Genomic DNA, 21424 nt, shown 5'->3' on the forward strand with positions numbered 1-21424 from the left:
ATTCCCATTTCATTATCTTTAAGGTCCTCTTAAAGTAATAAAAATAATAAAAACTAAAATGTTCTGTATGTCACTTTCTACCAGATAAATGAATCTTCCCAAGATTTTCTTGTTTAATTGCAAGAAAAATGAATTTATTCTGTTTGTTGTTCAACTTGTTCCCTTCTGTAACAGCTAGACAGAATTAAAACAAAAGTAGTTAGGAAAGTAAAAAGTACACAAAAAAATCAGGTGATAGGAGAAAACATATTACAGTTTCATCAAAATAAAGACTAGTAAATGCATCAGTGAAACTGGCTGGGAAAGTAATTGATATAGAACCACGGAAAGGGAGATAAAGAGTTGATGAGAAGCTCCGATGGAGAGTCTGAGAAAGAATGTGGCAAATGACAAATGATGGAAGAAATGGGGTTGCTTAGCTCCCTGTATGTAAGTTCAAATAAAAGTTTCCCAATGCTCAGTGATTTCTTAGAGATTTTATTATCTGAAATCAATTCAATGTTTATCATGAGTTCTGAGGGATGGTATTCAGAGTCCACTGCTGTGCCAATTCAGAACTGATCTGCCACATAGTACAAGTCTTTTTGAGCAGGGTGGAGTTTCATGTCTTCAAAAGTATTGTATTTATTACTTAATAAATACCTCCCTAATTAGAAGGTTAGTCTTTTTTAATATTTCCGAAGAAGGAAAGAAGGATATCCTATGACTACATAAGATCCAGTACACAGACCAACAAAGTCCAAGATCAAAAGTTTGTCATCACCTACATATAAACAAGATACTAATATTTATACAGAATACCTTGACAGTTATTTGCGGTTAGAAAAATCCAGGAGTTAAGATTTTTTCTTCCCTCTTCCATTCTTTCCACACATACTTGTTTTTATTCCCAGTAAATTTAATAACTCCATTAACTCTACCAACACATTCACAAAAAAAGCTGCCAATACACTTGTTTTTTTTCCAGCTTCCTTTTCCTTACTAAATACACAAAACCAACAATATTAAAAAGAAACCTCTGCTAGTGTTATTTCCTAGTTTCCCAGAAAATAAATTAACTTTTGTTTAGTATGTGAGCAAGTACTATACCACATTTTAGAAATTCATTAAGCCATGTTTAAGTAGAAGATTTTTAAGCACATCTTCCTAATAAGAAATCCACAAGTCCATTTGACAGTATTAGTAAAACTGCTTAAAATCACTACATACTCACTAGGCAGCATTTTCATCTGCAGAGAAGCTGCAGAGTTTCTCTCACTGTGGAAGTTAACTAGCCCCGTGCACTTCAAATTCAACTTGAGCTATTCAGGTCAAGACAAAAATTCTGAGAACAAAAGTGCTACTACCTTATTCCTTAAAAATGATAACTCGGTATTTCTTCAGTATGCACTCTGGCTAAGATTGCAAGGTCATATATACAACAGAAAGACCTTATTAATTATTATCCAAAGTTCTGATGATACATTATGAAAAATGAAGGAGCAGAAACAAATGGATTTCCAAAATAAAGTCATGGCTTTCGACTCATTACTGGCCTACCTTCACTCAAAAGCAAATACCAAATGCTAACAGTAAGAGACGGTATGTAATAAGGATGGAAAGTAATAGCACAAGGAGCACTACTAGGATTTTATTTGTTCAATTAGAAAACAGATGCAATATGTGCACCTGCATACAATAAACTGAGCTTAAGCTATGCCATAGAAGAAACCTGTAAGCATTACTCTTAAACCGAAGACTTGCAGTAATATAGTAATTATAAACCTTATCTCCGATTACCAAAAATGTAGCCATTCTATTAAAAGGTATTAACTATCAGATTAAATGAAACAGAAGCTTGAACTCCCCCTTATCATTGCCAACTGCAGTGCTGGACAGCACAGTAAAGCACAGTGCGGGAGCAGGTGACTGGGGACCTGCCTGCTTCAGCAGCGATGCCAGCTCACATCAGCTTGAAAAGTCTAAGGAGATATTAAAAAGCAGTCCCCACTTCCTCCTGAAAGGACGCAGTCTCAGCTTCATTTCTGAATGTCTGCTCTTGCACAAACTACAGAGCAAACATTCACAAATTCCCCCTCCCCTCTAAGGACTTACCTAAAGAATAACCCTGTGAACTGAAATCTGCCTCATCAACTGTGATTTAATCTAGATTAAACAGCTGTGGAATATAAAAGACACCATTACCTCCCCAGCTACCTAGATGTCTTTGAATTCAGACCATCTGAAGTTTTTTCAGTAAAATGACAGTAACGAACTTGGGACTCAGCACCTCCTTAACATATGAAGTGCTTCCAGCTCAGGGACACTGCAGAATTCACACATAGCTCAGCAAAGCAGAGCAGAGAGAATTAATATAGTTATATTAAGCCTAGAAAACCTCATGGGAAGTCACGCATGCATGCAGTTTTCAATGCTGAGGGTAGGACTTGGTGCAAAAGACTGGACTTCAGATACTACTTTGGAAAAAATAGATTTCTTTGGAGCCAGAGCTATTACCTCTCCCTCCCTTCCAGAACAGGAGTTCCTAAATTTACCGTGTCACTGCACTGCTTGCACTACAGCACAGAAGCCACCCTCAGCCGCACAGCTGCTGGAGGCAGCGCTTGGCCAAGTCTCTCAGCACTTGCTGTGCCCTTCAGACCTGTCAGCAGCAGCAACACACGTTGGTGAAGGAAGACTTGAGACCACATCGATTGGAAGCCACTGATAGAAAGAGGCACGCTTATATCACTGGGTATTATAAGAAAATTATATAATCCTACACTTGATTGATGTTTCCATTATTTCAGCAACAGTTTTCTTGATTTATGTTTCTATTGTTCCAGCAATAGTTTTTCTGTAGCATGTATTGTATCTCATCTAAACACATTGGCTCTGAAGGTATTAGTAACAGTGAATACTGACACTAAAAAGAAATGGATATTTGTTTCCTAAATTATAGAGGTGCCCTAAATTCGTTTTTAGAATTAACTTCTCGTATCATCTGATGGGTGTTTGTTCCAGGGGTAAATGTACAGTCAAAGAAGCTTTGCTCTCACTGTAAAGAATAGTGATAGCAACTAAAAACTGAAATCAAACTTGGCAGTGTTTTCCTAATATTTAATTAATAATTATGACAAAAATCAAAGCTGTTATCTATAACCAAATCAGCTAGGGCAAGGCTCTCCTCCTAAATTCAAAAAGAAAGAAAATGTATATGAAGATAAACACCAAAAATTTGAGAAGTTATGTTACAGTTCGCATATAGAAACCTCTCCTACTTTTATATCTCTTTTATTTAAGCAACCTTTGTGTGTAAAACATAGTATCGTAATGTCTATTAAACAATGAAACTTGAGGAAAGAGGCAGAAGAGTTTCTGAAAGAACTAATTTCTCCAATGGCCATGAATCACTGTTAGCTCAAAACAAAGACATAACCAATTTAAAGAAGCATGTAAGCGTAAATTTGGTTTCTGAAGGTAAAATTTGTATTTCTTCCTTTTTTTTTTTTTTCCATTCCATCATTCACAAGAACAGATGTTATGAGAAAATCAAGCACTTAACAATATGAAGAGAAACATTAACTGAAATTAGTCCACACTCCTGCACATATGCTTTACAACAATTTTTTTTTTAAATTGCATGACCACATGCAGAACCCCTCTTTATTTTCACCAATTAAAGATCGGCCATTCAGATTTTCTTTATCCCCTGTGACTCAGTGTATGGTTCCTAGTGTTTAGCTTACTACAAACTATTCAAACCTTACCATAAAGGCAGACGTTCCCCATTCTGAAGGATTCTACATAACATTCAGCGTCCAAGGGCTTCAAACCTACAACAGTTTTGTCAAAATACACGCGATACTGGAGATATCATCTTGGTTTTGCAGAGAGATTTCAGTACAAAAAGTACCCATTAATTTTGTGTAGCTAGCTTGGGATATCCTCTATTATATCTTAATGAAAGAAAGGAGGGAGCACTGCATTTTCTTTATTTTAAGAGCATCGCTCCCCCTTTCTGGAAGTCTTTGTCACACTCCTGATTCACTGGAGAACAGCTGGAACAAACGAGGGAAGAAGGGGGGTTGCAGCCTCATTACCACACACCATATGGCAACTGACCACAAAACTAAAGGTCTCACCATACACCTTAAAGAAAAAACACATTAAACTGAGAACCGTGGCATTCTCCCAGTTCTTGAATGCTTGCCTTTGAAGCCTACTTACACTTTGAAAACAGGTTTTGTTTTTTCCCAGTTATCTCTACAGCATATCCACAATCATGTGGCTAAAAGTTAAAGAGAAAAGGAAAATGTCTTTAATAATTATATTAAATATTTTAATGTCACCATAATACCTTACATAAAAACTAGCATCTAGCCATTTGCCAAGCTTTCCATGGAGTTTTTAAATAAAGATGCCTTTTTTCCCCTTTTGTTTAGGAGGACACAATAATCAGCAATCACTTCTTTTCCAGCCAAATGCAACAGGGCAGAGAGTAATCAAACCTGGCAAGCCAAGCACTAGCTGTTCACTGCCACGGTGACACTGTTCTGTCTGCAGCCACAAGGCTTTCAGTATGGCTGCACATGTACTAATTCTCATAATCCTGGTTTAATGGGTGGAAGGTGTGTTAAACTTTGTTACTCACTTGCCTTAGAAAATATATCTTTATTATAAAAATATGAAAATAACGATTATTAATTACAGCTATTACATATTAGTTATCTTCTCCTAAATCTTAAGGATAGAAATAACAAAAATTAACAAATCAGGCTCAAAGTGAAATATGCCTCTTGATACCACATGGACAGTGCCATACAGGCTGCCAAATGGACAGATGTTCTTTGCTTTTCTATTAAAAAATATCTGTCTTCTGTAAGATGAAATCCAACAAACTGTCTTTTTAGTTCCAATAAATACCCACTAGGGATGATCAGTCTTTTTTCCTTCTAAGCTCTAGGCATAGGCAAGCTCACTCACTCAAAATAGCCAGATTGCTAGTTTCCCCGACCCATGTTTCCCCCCCTTCTCTCAATTTCCATGCTTTAAAAAGAAAACAAAAACAAAACTGCCACAATTCTTCAAAACATGTCTTTGGAAGCCCCACTGTTTCAAATGCACTTTGTCATAACATCATATCAGGAACAGTCCAAATGAGCCTCTCCACTTGCTGATGAGGAAACCCTCAAATTCCTGTTTGGAATTTTGGACTGAATTCTTCTTTCCCTGGTCTTAGCAAAAATCAAGCATTCGATTTGATTTCTGTACAAAAGAAATGGCTTGAAAGCATCTGCCAGTCAGCCACTGATTTCCCATCAGTAATTTTTCTTCTGTTCAGAGCTGATGTTAAACCAGCATTCAATAAACTCAAAGTCCCTCTTTTAATATGTCCATTGCACGTTATGTGGATACTGTAACCCTGCTTGCAGCATGTGGCAGACTAGATATTGTTCTAAAAGGAAAGGCTCTTAACTACAAGCTAACTAGTATTTCAAAAATTGAAATTGAATCTCAAAGTAAACTTGCTGTAAACTTCAGTATTAGGAAGGTATCTATTTATTCTCTTCTATTTACCAAAATAAAAGAGCAAATTACAATCTCCCATATCAATGATCAAATAAGATTTCCTTTACAAAGCAAGAGATTTTAACACCCTGAATACACTGTGTCAAAGTAAGACCTGTGAAGGACACCAGAAGGTGACTTATATTTGTCTTTATTTTTAAAATCTATTAAAACCTATTTGTCTCCATGATAATTCAAAACATGTATTTCTCCCATACAGAACATACTAAGTATTCATCTGACTGTAAAATAGTCAACTTTTTGTCATTGTCATCACTTTAAGTAATTTAATAATTAATTTAATTCAAATAATTTAAATACATAAGAACTGGCTTGTTGATCCCCATCACCTTACATGATATCATGAATCTCTATGTGGAAGAATAAGAAAGGTGACATGTACTGCATATACTGATGTTATATTGTTCTTTAAATTAAAAACTATCCATATACTCCTTGATCTTCAATGACAAATCACTTTCAATCCAATTATTGTATTTCTTCAAATTTTTATGATGTAAGACTTGCTTACAAACTCATTTTATTCTCCTCAAAACTTATGCCTGCTTTAATTCCTCAGAGCTCCTAAACTTCCACACATCACTACAAAGGGCTGACTGCACTAAATTTCTTAAAAATATGGAATCCAAAGAGAGCAATTATGGGAATCCTTTAGAATCTTAAAATATAAAGCCCTTAAATTGGACTTCAAGTTCATGCTAAAAAGGGGAGATGTACTGAAGCTCACTAAATTTTATGGCAGTGACCTAATAAATATCAAGTGTAGATTCCTCATGAGGACTGTTCCACTGAAGAAGTGTAGAATTCATGACATTCACTGAAGACCTCCAAAAACCCACGCATGATACATGTAAGTAAATGCAGTTGTCAATTGAACAATACACGAGAAGGACTTCACCCAACTTTCCAAAGACAGCATATCTAAGCTGCATAAAAGCCTATGGTTCAGGGTACAAAAACTTCTAACTGCTTAATATAGTGAGTAGAAACAGTGACAGAAAACACACTGACACTTCTTTATCTCTGGCTTCCACTTCCATGACCAAACATAACAAATGATAAAAATATCCACCTTACATATACAGCACTGAAGTGTTCATCATGCTCCAAATCATTCTGCGCATACCCTTCACAATCCAATCAAGAGAAATGTTCAAGTATTTTCCAGTAATCAAATGACAAATCAGCTAAAAGCCTTTGATTAGGTTGCTAAGCAATCAGATGTTTTCTCAGTGCACTGTTCCCTTTGAGAAATCGAAGAAGTAGATGCTACCAGAAGTGGAAATAATTATTCTTTGTTTCCTTTGTGTTTGGTGCAGCACTAAAGACTATCAGCTGTGACTGACTCAAACTCATATCTGAGATCCTGGCCACTCCATAAAGACCCACCCTTCATTCACTTTAACCAGGGTTAAAAAAATAATAATTCAAAAAATACTGCTGAATATCAGAACCTAGGACTAGGGATAAGGAAGAGATGACAGAGTCTATTAGCATCAACTGTGCCAGGCAAGACTTTCTAGATGTCTCTTTCACAGTGCTTGAACAGTCACACTACAGGATTTTCGTATCTGCAGGTAACCTTGAAAATGACTCAAAAAGAAAAGGCAACCACATACATATGTGCAAGACTGTCTCTGCACATACATCTCAAAGTACAAGTACTTGACCTTTCCTAGACTTTGCTTGCACAGAACTACATGTAGGAAATACACTTAACATTATCTTTCCATCCTAGACATTTAGAGGAGACTTCCTAAAGTAGAATTCAGACACCATGTGTCTCTTTTAGATAATACCATGGATTTTTGGTCTACAATGTTTAGGAAATGGCATCAGCACTGATTTATCAGTTTTGAAGTAAAAGCCACATCACTATGAGAAAATGTCTCAAAATACTTCAATATAAGATTAAACTACACTAGTGATTCAGTAAAGGACATTTGTTTTCAAAGATGAGCTTTGAACTAATGCTCCTACACAGTAGCCAGGGCCATCTTAAAACACCTAGATCAGGTTCAATTGCACCAAGTCCTTTTACTCAGTCTCTTTTACCAGATAGGAACCTCAGAAGACTTAAATAAATAAATAAATAAATAATCAACACAAAAATTGTGTTTCAGGCTCAGCAAAAAAAAAAACACAAACACAACAAAATGTCCCTGTATTCCCAAGAGCAGTACGTCTTATTCCTAAAACTAAACCAGAAGTCATTTCACATTCTTCCCCCTGCTCCTCTTCTGCTTAAAAGTAGGGAATTACATTTATTGATCCAACCAAATTCTAAATTGGGCAGTTACATTTGGTCTCTCTACAGTCATCTGCAATTTCAACAGAAATAGTCCCCAAATCACATCTTAAACTCCAAGGATTTTTTTTTTTTACTGTTAAAATAGCTACTATGCTCCACCTGTGAGTTTCAGTGATCTCTTTAGCTGACTTAACAACTCACAGGAGTCTTGTTTGACCTAATTAACTAAAGCTGACAGAGAACTTGCAGATCCTTTATTTAGAAGTGGTACAAAAATAACAAATCTTATCAACACCTACAGGAAAAGAGAAAGTTATTCACCTTACTGCTGTTTTTCTTCTGTCTCTATGGAAGTCAAACACCAAGCCAGGCAACAACACAACAGCTACACACATGCATTTCACCATAACAAATGCAATTTTGCATTTTTATACACCTCTGTGCTTGCAGAAGTCTCTCCTAAAGGTTAGCTCTTGCTTTTCTGCCCTGTGTTTGTTTCTTGACTCTTTGGAGTAGTCACAAGAACAAGCTCATCTGCCCATAGCGGTACCAACAATAATTATATTTTCTCTCCTCTCCCACCCCATATTAAGTGCACTATCAGGGAAGGGAATCCCTGGCATCTTTTCTTTGTAAGCCTTTGTAATACTAAGAAAGGACAAGCAGAACCTTCTTTTAAATTTCTTAGGCTTCCCACAAAATGAAATAGGTATCTTGTCCACATTAATTTTAAGGAACACTTGAATGTTCATTTGAATGCCAGGCAAAAGAATAACACAAGATAAAAATACAAGATCATACACTTAGTGACAACACACATGTACACACAGGCACATGCTCACATGTATGTATACACCTCATCAGCTACGGCTATCAGAAACTACCTATATTGTGAGCAACTTAGTATACAATGCTTACAAAGTAGAAGTTTTAAACCTCAGTTCCTGTGAACTACCTCCCAAAAAAAAAAAAAATAATATCACACAATGGCAGTAAAAGTAGGAAAATTCAAAGTAAGTAGGTTAAATAGAATAGTGACCTTTTTGACAGAAAGTAGCTACTAAAGCTGTTTGTGCTCATTGTAGAAGCCTGCACACAGGCAGATCAGAACAAAGAGAATTGCTTTACTTTGCCATACCATGACACTATATTTATCTGCACACAGACTCCATATTCAAGCAAAAAAAATGTACTTTTTTTTCATCCCCAAAATATAAAAGCCTTTACTCCTTTAGAAATATTAAGTGTTCGAGATTTTTTGGACGGGCACACAATTTTTAACTAGGTTATCATTATTGCTACAAAAACTCAATATAAGTAACAACAACCTTGAATAAGTTTTCATGTTTTTCATACCAGGATTGTTTGTATCCCTATCCATTTCCACTTTGAGAAAAACCTATGTTTTCAGAAATCCTTATTGCTTTCTTACTATTTGAAGCGGTATGCTCTGAGTAGCTGGATGCTGATACTATAACATGACATACTATAAAGCAGAGAACATCATGTAACATCTTATTTCAAATTAATTTTAAGCACAGCCTTTCCTTTCAGAACTCATTGCCCATTAACTGCCTTTTTCTCCACAGTCGCAGCTTCTAGTTCTACTATTACTTTACCTTCATGATGATTGAAAAATTTGTAAGAATCTCACAACACTGCGAAGTACAGTAAACTTAGGCTCATCTTCCTAGTATATAGATGTATAAACTAAAAATACTGCATTGCTCTCATAAAGCTATTCAAGCTTCCCCACTCAGTTTCTTCCTGGTGATAGCATGAACTTTGGTCACAGGGAGCTGAGGGACACTTCCAACACTCTACATAACCTGATTTACAACAGTGTCTCAAACCTGGGTCTGCTTTGTCCTTGCATTCCCTAGTATTCTCCTCCTCTCTCCAATGTCTTCCAGTTGAGTTATTTTGTCTTGAAACAACACAGCACCTCTGTTCAGGAAGTATTTTAATTGCTACAGGCTTCCTAGATAGCACATTCTAGTGCCCACTGTTTAATTGAGAGGCACATATAAACCTTACGATGCATCCCAACTATATCACTAAAAGCAGATTCTTGGAATTTTTAATTGAAACAAACTTGGTCTTTGAAACCAAAATCCAAGGAAGAAGTTGATCAAAAAGCATGAGATGAACATGTCAGTCTATTCAGAGATATTAAGAGATGCTGTATGTTTTGTTTGGCAGTTGCCTATTATGTACTGCACTGTAAAAGTGCCTACTGTTACCATTTATAAGCACTGACCTCCTGAAAGTATCTGCAGTAACAACTAACATATTAACTTTAACTATAGTATGGGACTTTTCTACAAAGCTGACTAGGCTCAGTAGCATGATGAATAACTTTAATTAGATTTCTTAGATGATTCATTTTACAGATTGGGATTAATAAAAATTTCTGCTGGCGCTGACTCAACAGCAAGCATTTCTGTTTAGTCTCTTAACACATTTTAAGATGTGACCTTCCAGCATAGCTTCTAGCCTGAAGACCAGTTACGAAATCCTGATCCCAGCTCTGCCACATCCATTTGTGCACCCATCTACGCTTCCTCCATCTGAAGACTGATGGCTTGTGACTGGGACTAACTTCTGTTACCCACCTAACAATAGCCTAGATTGTTCTTTCATGTCAAAATAGCTATAGTTCTGCATCAGCAGTGTTGAATGTAAGAAATTATTCTTTCAACTGTGAAGGTGGTCAAGCACTGACAGCATTGCCCAGAGAAGCTGTCAAGTCTCCGTTCCAGGTGCCCAAAATATGACTAGACCCAATCCTGAGCAACTGGCTCTACCTGACTCTACTTCAACGGTAAGTTGGGACTGGATGATCTCAAGATGCCTTCCAACCTAAATGATTCTGCAATTGTATTAGAATCAACTATAACTGTATTAGAATTTTATATTTATTTTTGTATGATTTCAGAAAAAAAGCTTTTTTCCACTCTAAAGCTTTGCCAATTGGTTTTTAAACAAATGCCTAGTTCCAAAGTCACATAAAAACAGTAAATTGTTTCCCCTGTTTTTTAAGAATACAATAATGTTGTGCACAATGTTGTAAGTACAATGAGCTAGAATAGAACGCAGTCCCATAAATAAAATCATTAACTGAAAGTTTATAGCTAGAGCTTTCTTTCTCCCTCCCCTCAAAGAATTAGTTTTAACAATCAAAAATAAATAATTAGTAGAAAGGAAGTTCAACCCATTTGTAAGTAAAACAATTCCCTTTTCTCAAATTCAATACTACTGTCAGTATACTACTGTTGCCTTCTTCATAAGACACTAGGGAAAGAAAAGAATCTATCTTACACAAAGCAAACAGAAAAGATCACTTTATTCGCATACACCAGAGGTAAGTGTTTGGAATGGAAAAAACTAGTAGCACTAGGTTAAGAGAAGTATTAAAAGATTGTATATACCATGTGCCATCATAGAAGAGGTTAGAAGTGGGAGTAACAAAAAGCAAGCTAATTTCATAATAGACTCGACTGCTTTTTGAAGGGAGTACGGAACACGGCTTGCTGTGTTACAGATATACTAGACTTATTTAATTGATTTTTTCTGGTTCCATTTCCTAGATAGCTAGATACTGGCATTTCAGGTTTAGATAAGGAAGCTAAACTCCACATAGAGGTATTTCTGTAAGGTAAGGGAAGAATGGAAATTCATGACTGCATCGCCTACAGTTCTTGTCCCTAATCCTATAGTTATGGCTTAAATTTACTGAGAAAAAATATAAATAAATAGAACAGGGAAAAAAATACTTTCAAACGTGCAATTTTCTCATTTGCTGTTCCATAGGACTGGGTCATAAAAAAAAAGTATAATACTGTGGAAAGTCTTCTGTCTGACCTCTTCTTCTTTCAAACCCCAGATGCTAAAACAAATGCAGACTGCACTGAGTAATTCTTTGAAGGGACTTAAACCTTTAATTTTGTGTTACTAAACACACGTCCTATTTCTTACTTACTTATGAACACGTTAAAACCTTTATTTTAAACTATGAAGTTTTCAGGTCTGAAGGCAAAATTTCAAAAACTGCTGATATTTCCAGCACAGCCCATTTGAAGTTCATATGATCAGTGATTCCACAATTAGGCACTCCCACCCCACTAGACAAAATGAATTTAACAATTCTTAATTTATTATTTTTTCCTATTGGACTGGAATGCATGCAATGTGTCTCTTCTGCTTGAAAAACACTGTACAATGAGAAGGGTACTGTTCTTACCACATACAGCTGTTTCCAGAGCACGGCCCATTCCTGTAGTGTTGCTGTGACTTCAGTCACAACAGAATCTTCAAGTGGAACAACTGTTTCATATTGCCTAGACAAGAGGGAAAACATTAGTAAAGGTACCAGTTATTTGCAAAATGCTAAAACTTCGTTTTTGATCTCTCAACATAAAGGAAAATATTTAAAGAGTAACATTTTGTCCGTTGTAACACTTTTCATGATTACAACGTGTTACGTAATTTTTCCTGTAAATGGGGTCCTTCAGTTTGTGTTCCTTCCATCTAAACCAGTCCAATCCATTTTTCACCTCCAATTCATATGTTGTCCAATATAATCAATTACCCAAGAGATCTACCATCTTTGAACCCTTCCTATCCAGAAGACTTTTCAATATTGGATAGGAAACCTGAGTCAGCTACCCTCTAATCAAAAGAACAGAAATTGTCCTTTTGTGGTCAAGGTCTTCCTTTCCAATTAAAGAAGTCTAGTGTGCTGTCTTCCGTCATTACACTAAGATGCAAGAATGTGATAACTAATGTATGCATTGTAACACATTATACCATCTGAGTCATGAGCGCCCTGACTTGCCATTTATTTTGAATGGCATTACAGAAAAATGTCAAACACTGTAAAAATAAGGTCTATTTCAAGCTTCTGATCTTTCAGCAATTTTTAAAAGAGGGAGTATTAAAAATAAAAATATTTCTGAAGCACATCTCATTGGAAGAATTTTCCATAGCTCCTAGCATAGTGCCAATGAAAAACACTGGCTCACGTGTTTTGGGACAGATTGTGTCAAGTCAGTCTCTGCAGCACATCCAACAGCACAGGTGAAAGACACACAGCCCTTCCTCTTTAGCAGTAAAGCCATGCACACAGCTATTTTGAAATTCGTCAGAAGGGAAGCTACAAACTCCCCACTCCATAAACAATTTAGACTATTTGTTCTATCCCCTGAGCAGAGCTAAACGAATGCTAACAAGTAAACCTGAAAACAATGAGATGTACTTAATTCTGAAAGCTTGTGGGTTGTTTGGTGTTTTCCTGTTTGTTTGTTTTTTGTTGTTGTTTTTGTTTTGTTCTTTTTTTTTTTTTTGAGAACAATTCATCATTAAAAATAGTATGATAGTATTATAGTACTTCTCTTTTGAAAGTTTTACTACCAATAATTGTGCATCATTAGCTAAGGCCAAATGCAATGTGGAGGGAGGAGGATGAAGTGGACAGCTGGATCAAGTTGTGCCTGAGGAGGTTTAGATTGGATACGAGGAAGAATTTATTCACAGAGCAGGCAGTCAAGCAATGGAACAGGCTGCTTAGGGCAGTGGCAGAGTCTCCATCCCTGGAGATATTTAAGAAATGTGTGGACATGGCCTAAGGTACTACATAGTTTAGCAATGGGACTCAGTAGATCAGGCTGACAGTTGGACTTCGTGATCTTGAAGATCTTTACCAACTAAGTCGAAGTGATTTAGATTAAGGTACTCTTGGTGTAGAAAAGTTATCAAGCAAAAGCTTCAATTTTTTGGTAGCTCAGAAACAAAAAGACAAATCCACATCAACAACAAGTAAATCTCATGTTAAGATCTAAAATATACATACATTAGAAACATCACTATCTTAAATACCTGGCATGACAATATTAGGTATACACTGAACTCATTGAAGCTAGGACTGGAAAGCACCAATTCATACGTACCAGGATAGTAAGACAAATCACAACTTTTTCCTGTTATGCCAATGACCTCACCATTCCCACCGAAACACTGATAGACGCTAGGCATCTGATATTGTGCCCTATTACACTACTTCACTTTTTTTTCCTTCTTCAAATTTGGCCACAATGAAAGAATAGTAAATCTGAATTCATGTTTTAATACATCTCCACAGAATATGCTTGTGATCTCAAGTATGATACTAAGAACACAAAGAGCTCAATACTTATTCTTTAGCTCATATTCAAAGATCATTTCAACTGTCAAACAAAAATTGTGTATTTAGTATACACCACCAAAATTTGATTGATACTAGCATTAAAAAAGATGTCACAACCACTTCTGGCTGGAAATTCAGTTCTTTTCAAATCTTTGAAAATACTATTGCAGGGAAGGGATTCAAAATAGTTCAGCATTCCTTTAGGAAACTGTAGAAAACTAAAGGATGAAAGGAATCACAATATACTTTACCTAATACCGGAAAAATACTAAAGCCAAAGTTCTTCTAAAGATTATTTTTGCAAATGGATTTACAAACTCTTGGCATCATTGAAAAATAAACCATTCTGGAAGATTAGCCTTCAACAGTATGGCTGGATTTAAAACGAATGCCTCTGAGGACTCTACTTAACCGTTTAAATAAAATGCTTTGCATTCCCATAACTTTAACTTCTTCCATATTATACCTACGTATTAATGACACCATATTGTATTTTTGACCCAAATATAAGACCAGTATATACCATGCTTTATTATTTGGCAAGTGTTTATACTAGCACTTTAAATATATTCTTAAATACAGATGCAGAATTTCATTTACCAAAACATGACAGTGACCATGAAGTCCGATTTGGAACTGTATTATGTTCTGTTGTGTCAATTGGTATACTAATCATAGATACTTACTTAAAAAAATTACATTAATTATCCTAGTAAGCATCCAAATATCCTGAACAGGTCACCCCTTATAAATTCTGAACTAACATTAAGTACTAATAACCACAAATTGCAGGAAAGCATTCTTCCCCATAAGGAGAGTACATGTTAGGAATAGTCATTCTACACAAAAGCTAGATTTGATGACACCCCAAAGTGAAGAAGCATTAGTACTACAGCTGCCCTTACAAACTTCACTCAGTCATTGAGATGATCGTATAATTCAAGATTATTAGAAGTCACATATTTTTCAACAGGCACTTCATTAAATGACATTTAATGCTTTTTATATCCTACATTTCATCAGCCACCTTGGATCACTGTATGAAATACTGTATTTCTAAATCTCCCCACAGTTGTCCTAATCTAGAAAATGCAGATAAAAGCAGCCATAACCACGCAGGATATTGATTTGAGGAGTCCCAGTTAATCTCAGGAAACTTTGCAGGTTATAGAGCCTACATACAGTAAAGTCTGATGTTATGTTGCCATCAGCATTGCTATTCATATTAACTAAATTAAACCTATGTCTAATAAGCCTTCCTGTTACAGCAAAGGTAAAAGATTTTCAGTCATTCGTTGGGGTTAGATGCTTTTGAAGTTTCCAATTAACATGGTTACCTTGTCAGCTATATTTTGCTGAAAATCTGTTGAGAAGTGAGATCTGCTGCCTACATGCCAGCGTCTCCACAGAAAACAGAATATAGAATTCTGCCAGTGAGAAGCAGTAAGAAATGAAAAATATAAATGGAATTCTTTAAAATGTGTGCAGCATTTCAGATGATACCTCTGAAGTCAGGATTTTATGAGCAAAAGTGAACAGGAGTAAATAAAACTGGTTCTTAACACTAAAGAACATCAATAAAACCAACAACTTTCTAACAGAGCTCTACAGAATAACATTTAAATTTAAAAACTTAAGCACAAAAACTAAAATAAACTAAAACCATTCAGTAAGTTTTAATATTAACTTTTAAAAATACTTCTTAGATTCCCTTCTAAACAAGAAAAAACATAGCTTAAGGAAAAACACTCACCCTCTGTTACTGACAATAGCTTTTTTCAAGTGAATATAGTTTGCAGGAAAAATCCCCTGCAAGAGAGAAAAGTCTGTAAGTTAGAAAAGTATACTTGCAGTGTTTAGCATTTATATTCTATTCCACGACATATAATTGCCAATACACCGTATTAAAACCCACCTATTACTGTGTCAAAGTCACTACCACAGTCAAAAGTCAACATTCAAATTGAACAGGACAACACTCTAAGTCAAACCTCCATCTTCAAGAGACCAGTTTCTTCAGAAGGAAGTTTTGCAAGTCTATTCAATAAAAACATCATAAAAAGACTTATACCAAGCACTTTTCATTCCCAAAAGCTCCTAAAGTGTTCAGAAACACTGTTCTCTAGGAAATACACGTATGCTCTGGTATAAAAATAATATGTATGCCAACTATGACCAAATGAAAAGATGCCATTCTAATCCTACCCAGCTGCCTTGGAATGGACAAAATGGACAAGAGTGAGAGAAAAAGACCTCTGCTTAACAAAATTTCTTCCTGCTGCAAAGACTGTGCGAGAACAATAATCTGCTAATAGGTGATAAGCAAGCAGTCAAAAGATGTGACAAGTGGGATGAGTTCTGAGAAACACGCAGCTTGCAGTTAGCAGAAAGGCATGAGTACCAGTACTACCTACCAGGGACGTTTACTGGAGAGAGGTAAGCTAGCCAGCACAGCTAGCAAAATACCTATTGGGCATTTCACAGCATGGCATCAGCATGATTCCAGAGCATGTCTACCTGCCACCATGCTGCATTACATTAAATGGCAATGTAAGCTTAAAAACAAAAAACAAAAGAGCCCACCATCCAATTTGTGTCTAGCCCGCACACCAGTCTTTCATTGAAGAACGTCCTGCATTATTTGTGTACCCTGGGGCTATCTTCTTCCCTTCTTTTCTCCGTCTTTCCTCACAAAGAACTGTCTGAACTCATCCAGGACAGCCCTGGGTATTTGCCTTTTGCTGTTCCCATGACAGCTGGAATCTAACCTTGCCTGTGCCAGCCAGTTCTTGTGAGATGAGACATGGAGAAAAGTAATTTAACTGAAGTTTTCATTGCATTCCATTGTCTCTAAAAAAGACAGCCCCAAATGCTCAGAGCAACCTCAGCCTATAAGAATGGCAAATCTACATCTTCAGTGGGGAATACAAGATCAGCGTTGTTAATCTTCAGGTGAAAAACAGCAGACAGACTCTCAGAAAAAATTCAGTAATCAAATTTGAGCTTCAAATTTTTAGAGCTTTAAAACCTGTATAAAAGGAGTAAAATTTTCCAGGATGGTGAGGGTTTTGAAATGAATACTAAGTAAGGCTTATCCAAAATGCTAAGAAAAACTCCTTCCTTTGGACAGGCGAGACTGACATTGCAGAAGGAGAAGGGATTAACAACAGGAATGACTTCATCAGGAAAAAAAAGCAACTGTTCATGCTTTCAGCCATATGAGTATCTAGAAAAGGAAGAAATGCCAATTCAGTTTCTTGTTTGGTTCACTTCCAATACTTAATGTCTCTATCAGTGATCCTGTGCTAGTTACCTAAGAAACCAAGGAAGGTTTGAAGGGCTCTCTTATCAAAACTGAACATAAACTCAAGCATAAGCTTACCAACGCACACAATATAAGTATAGGCTGTTCCATTAAGAGAGGATTATGCTTCTGCAAACATAATGCTGGTAGCATCAGGAAAAAAGTGATCTGTTACACATGAGAATCTGATACTCTTTCCTTTTTAAATGCAAGCTATATTTATAACAAAAGACAATGAAATTATGGTTACATAGGAGAAACTGTTTACATGTTTGGATACATACATTTACATAAATATACATGTATTCATATCGGAACAGTTGAAAAAGCTCTCCAAGAGCAGAACTGGAGTATCACCGGAAAACCAAATGCAGTGGTTAAACTGTATAAGTCTAAAACTTTTTCAGACCTTTTCCAAAATTGTTTTAGAATAATAAAATTTTAAATGTGTTCTTAAAAGATCCTGAATTAAGGAGTGTAAGTGCATCACCCTTCTACTGTTTTTTTTCGGAGGAGTAGGAAGAGGCTTAAACTGGATAAAATTATGATTTTTGGGGAATGACGAGTATTTTTCTCTGAATTTAGAAGATAAACATGAGGAAAGTGGCAGGATTAGATTTAATTAAAATCCTAAGTGCAGGAAAAGCTAAGAGTTTACAAGGGTTGCAACAGCAAAGTAGACAATCTAACTTAAAAATTGACACTTACCTTTACATTGGGCTTCTTAATGGAAACACCTCTGTACCAGCCTAAAATCAGACAAAACACACTACATTAAATTCTGGTATTGTTGGCTTTACATGGAAGCAAACTGACTGAAAACTATGCAATCACTGAGATCTCAAAACTCACTGTGCCTCATGTCAAATTTTATATGTATATATATATTTTATTTATTTTTTTTTTTTTTTTTTGCTCTGCAACAATGATAAGCAATCAAGAACTTGGAATATTCCTATTTATTCCCACCAGGAGTAAAAGCAGCTTAATATACACTTTGTCGCTTCACTCAGTCATAAGCCAGTTAGAAAAATGTGTTCAGCGCTCATGCAGTGAACATTTTTCTTACATGCTGATACAGGAGTCTCTTCCCAGTGTTTATCTCAACCAAAAAAATCCAGGCTGCCCAAACCTGTCCCTTTAAAGGCTGGAAGAGCTATTATCATACATTTCTAACATTGTTTAAACAATGATAAATCCTTTGCGTATGTCTGGTCTTATGTGTACCTGTGAGGCTAGAGAAAAGACTTCAGGATTTAATTTCAAAAATCCAATTATTAATTCTTGCATCCCCCATCAGATAACAGCACCAGACAGGACAATATATCAGAAGTAAAAGCCAAAGCTACAAAGGCTGTAAGTCAAACAGAAGAACTCAATTACTTCTATTTTGCACAGGTGAAATTAATGTCACTCCATGCAAGACAATGATTCACCTGATAAAAAAGTGCTGAAAACACCACCTAGTTTAACCACAGAAAAGGAGCACACTCAAGTTGTCATGATGGGCCAGCTGCTCTTCCATGTCACAAGACACAAAATTGCCACATATCATTGTTAAAAATCTACTGCTCTCCTCGGATTTGGGTCTGATGCTTCAGCCCCAGCGCATGAGGCTGGGCTCCTGTGGGGTATTCCAAAAGAGCACGCCAGGATGCTGGCTGGGAGGTGGCCTGCACACCAGGCACAACTGCCTGTAGGCAGCTCTCCTGCTGTGGCCCAGCACTCAGACAGGCAATACCAACATGTGATACAACTCAGTGACTACACAGAATCCAAATCCATGGGCCATAAAGACTCCAAGTAATTTTCCCAGCAACTTGCTAGTTTTAATTTTTTCTGCCTAAGACAGATATAATTTAATATCTGTAGCATGTAGAAGAGCACTAGGACAACTGGTCAGTGATTTGCTATGGAGAATAGAGAAGAAAAGAACCAGGTAAATGTGTATTTCGTCTGCCTCAGAAAAGGCACTATTTTTGGCTGAGCTATGACATGACTCATTTAGAGACTCGGTGTGCCTTGATTTTGTTTTCAAGACAGCCTCCTAGTCTTTACTTCTTTTTGTAAAGAAACTTGAATCAATATGAAAGAAAACAGATTCAAGGCGTTCATAAACCCTAGTACGAAAAAAAGCATCTCTTTATTATACAAATTCCTTATGTAAATATGATAGAACACCAAAATTTCCCCATGGCATTGTTTACATTGCAAAATAAAACTGTTTTCAATTTATTTCTTAGTTGGTCAAACTTCATGGTAATCAAGTTAATATAAGCATATAACCACAAACAGTACATGAGCATATATGAACATCCTGCTACTCCTCCCAGACTGATTTGAAAGTGATGGTGCTGTACATGAATCCTTTCAGAATAAATTTCTCACAACGATCAGCATCAGCCAAGAAGACTGCATGTAAAAGCAACATTTTGAGATAGTATTTCAAAGGCAGAGCATTTATTTCTGCCAAGGGGAGATGGCACATCCTCACCACGCAATCTGATTCAGCGGCTCAAACAATACACTCATACTTTATAATCCGAATTTTCCTTGCCACCATTTGAATCCAGGATCATTATTATTGAGAACATGAAAATATTTTGTTGACTTTCCTTTTGTAGGAACTTTTATACATTTGAAAACCTGCACATTTCCCTTTAATCTTGGAGATCAGGTTCTCCAGATCTTGGCTGTCCTTTCTTTTTTCTTTCTCAGTGCAGAGCAGTATTTTTAGAATCACCCTTCTCTGTTTTAAGTTTCCTCCAACTCCTCACAAGCAAGATGCAGTAGATGGAAGAGCTCTGCAGTACTTGAAAGCACTAACTTGTAAGATATAATTCCTTATTTGCTTACAGTGAACACCACTGAAACCTCATTCCGTATCTCAAAGTCAAAGCAGTAAGAAAAGGTACATTGCTTTTTTTTATTGCATCTGCATTACTTTATCGACTACAATGAACTAAATCTTTTTTCTTAAAATTAGTCTTAAACACATTAATAGTTATCTAACCAGATCTTTTAAAGAATATTTATTTTAGAGGATTAATCATGACAGCCATCAAATCCAGGGAGCTGCTTCAGTTGTGATCACTACGTGGACTACACAGTTAGACCTCAGTGCTAACATTTTTTGATATTACCATACTACATCCAAGTGCTAGTACTTTAGAATTACGTCATTCATTCTCTAGTGATACATTTCCTTTAAAGCCTATTGACTTAAATGAAATGGTGAGAAACATTTTAAAATTCAGAAAAACTTGTCCATGAAGTGACAAGAATATTGTGAATAAGTTAATATTAATCAACAATTGTGAGCATCTACAATTTGAACAGATTAACTTTCTAGTAATTACTATTAATTAGTAAGAATTGATTTTGGACTTAACATTGTGACGATGTGTATTTATAGGGAAGTGTCACAACAAGGCTGTCTAATGGATAGATTTTGATGAGTGGTGATGTAAAACAATTTTTATTTTACTTATTTTACAAAATTGATAGCGTGATGGACATACCACTTCAGTAAAACAAATTGTTGGTGTAGGAATTGTGTACACTTTCTGAATCTAACTGACCTGGATACCCTATGCTTTTCATTTTCAGTATGCGTAATACAAAGTTTAATCCAAGTACTAAAAAAAATGAATTAATCACATCCATACCTGTGTGTTCTGGACAAGTTGCTGTATCCTAAATCACTATTCTAACTATGCTTTCCTATGAGCTCTACTACACCAGACAGCACGATGTAGTGTAGATAAACTAAGAGTGCCTGAACTAACCAACCATAAAGCCTAATCATTGTGCTTCTAAGGAGAAAGATCAAACCCAGGGAAAAGAAGATCATATACAAGTTGTTTTCCTCGATTCTACCTGACAATATTTGATACAAGCCAAGAAAATTGAGAAGTAGGCTGATCTATAGCTCTGTCCCCTGTATAACCTACACAGGAAAATAATTCCTCAGAGACTTGCAGGAAGAAATAATTCCAGGACAATAGCACTGGAGGAAAACAAAAACAGAAGTAAACAGTTATGCCTGATCCCACTGCACATTAAGATGACCACTTGCTCAAAACTTCTTCTGCAAAATGCATTGCCTATCCAT

General features: G+C 36.1%; 1 protein-coding gene across 19 annotated transcripts in view; it reads right to left on the reverse strand.

Moving 5' to 3' along the window:
* DOCK3 (dedicator of cytokinesis 3) overlaps positions 1–21424 on the reverse strand; it is a 214339-nt gene that overhangs the window by 166625 nt on the left and 26290 nt on the right. For 18 of the 19 annotated variants that reach the window (XR_011100400.1, XM_068694743.1, XM_068694739.1 and 15 more), the window contains exons 3-5: positions 18019–18059; positions 15760–15815; positions 12066–12162 (exon numbers count right to left, since the gene is read on the reverse strand). Coding sequence is in view for 17 of the 19 variants with exons in the window: in XM_068694743.1 (XP_068550844.1) it covers positions 12066–12162; positions 15760–15815; positions 18019–18059 (194 nt within the window). In the remaining 2 variants the exon portion in view is untranslated. Of the gene's footprint in view, positions 1–12065; positions 12163–15759; positions 15816–18018; positions 18060–21424 lie in introns of those variants that run through there. The other variant, XM_068694756.1, reaches the window with a different exon arrangement.

Source organism: Anas acuta, chromosome 11 (genome assembly GCF_963932015.1).
Source record: "Anas acuta chromosome 11, bAnaAcu1.1, whole genome shotgun sequence".
In the NCBI taxonomy this organism is placed as follows: Eukaryota; Metazoa; Chordata; class Aves; order Anseriformes; family Anatidae; genus Anas; species Anas acuta.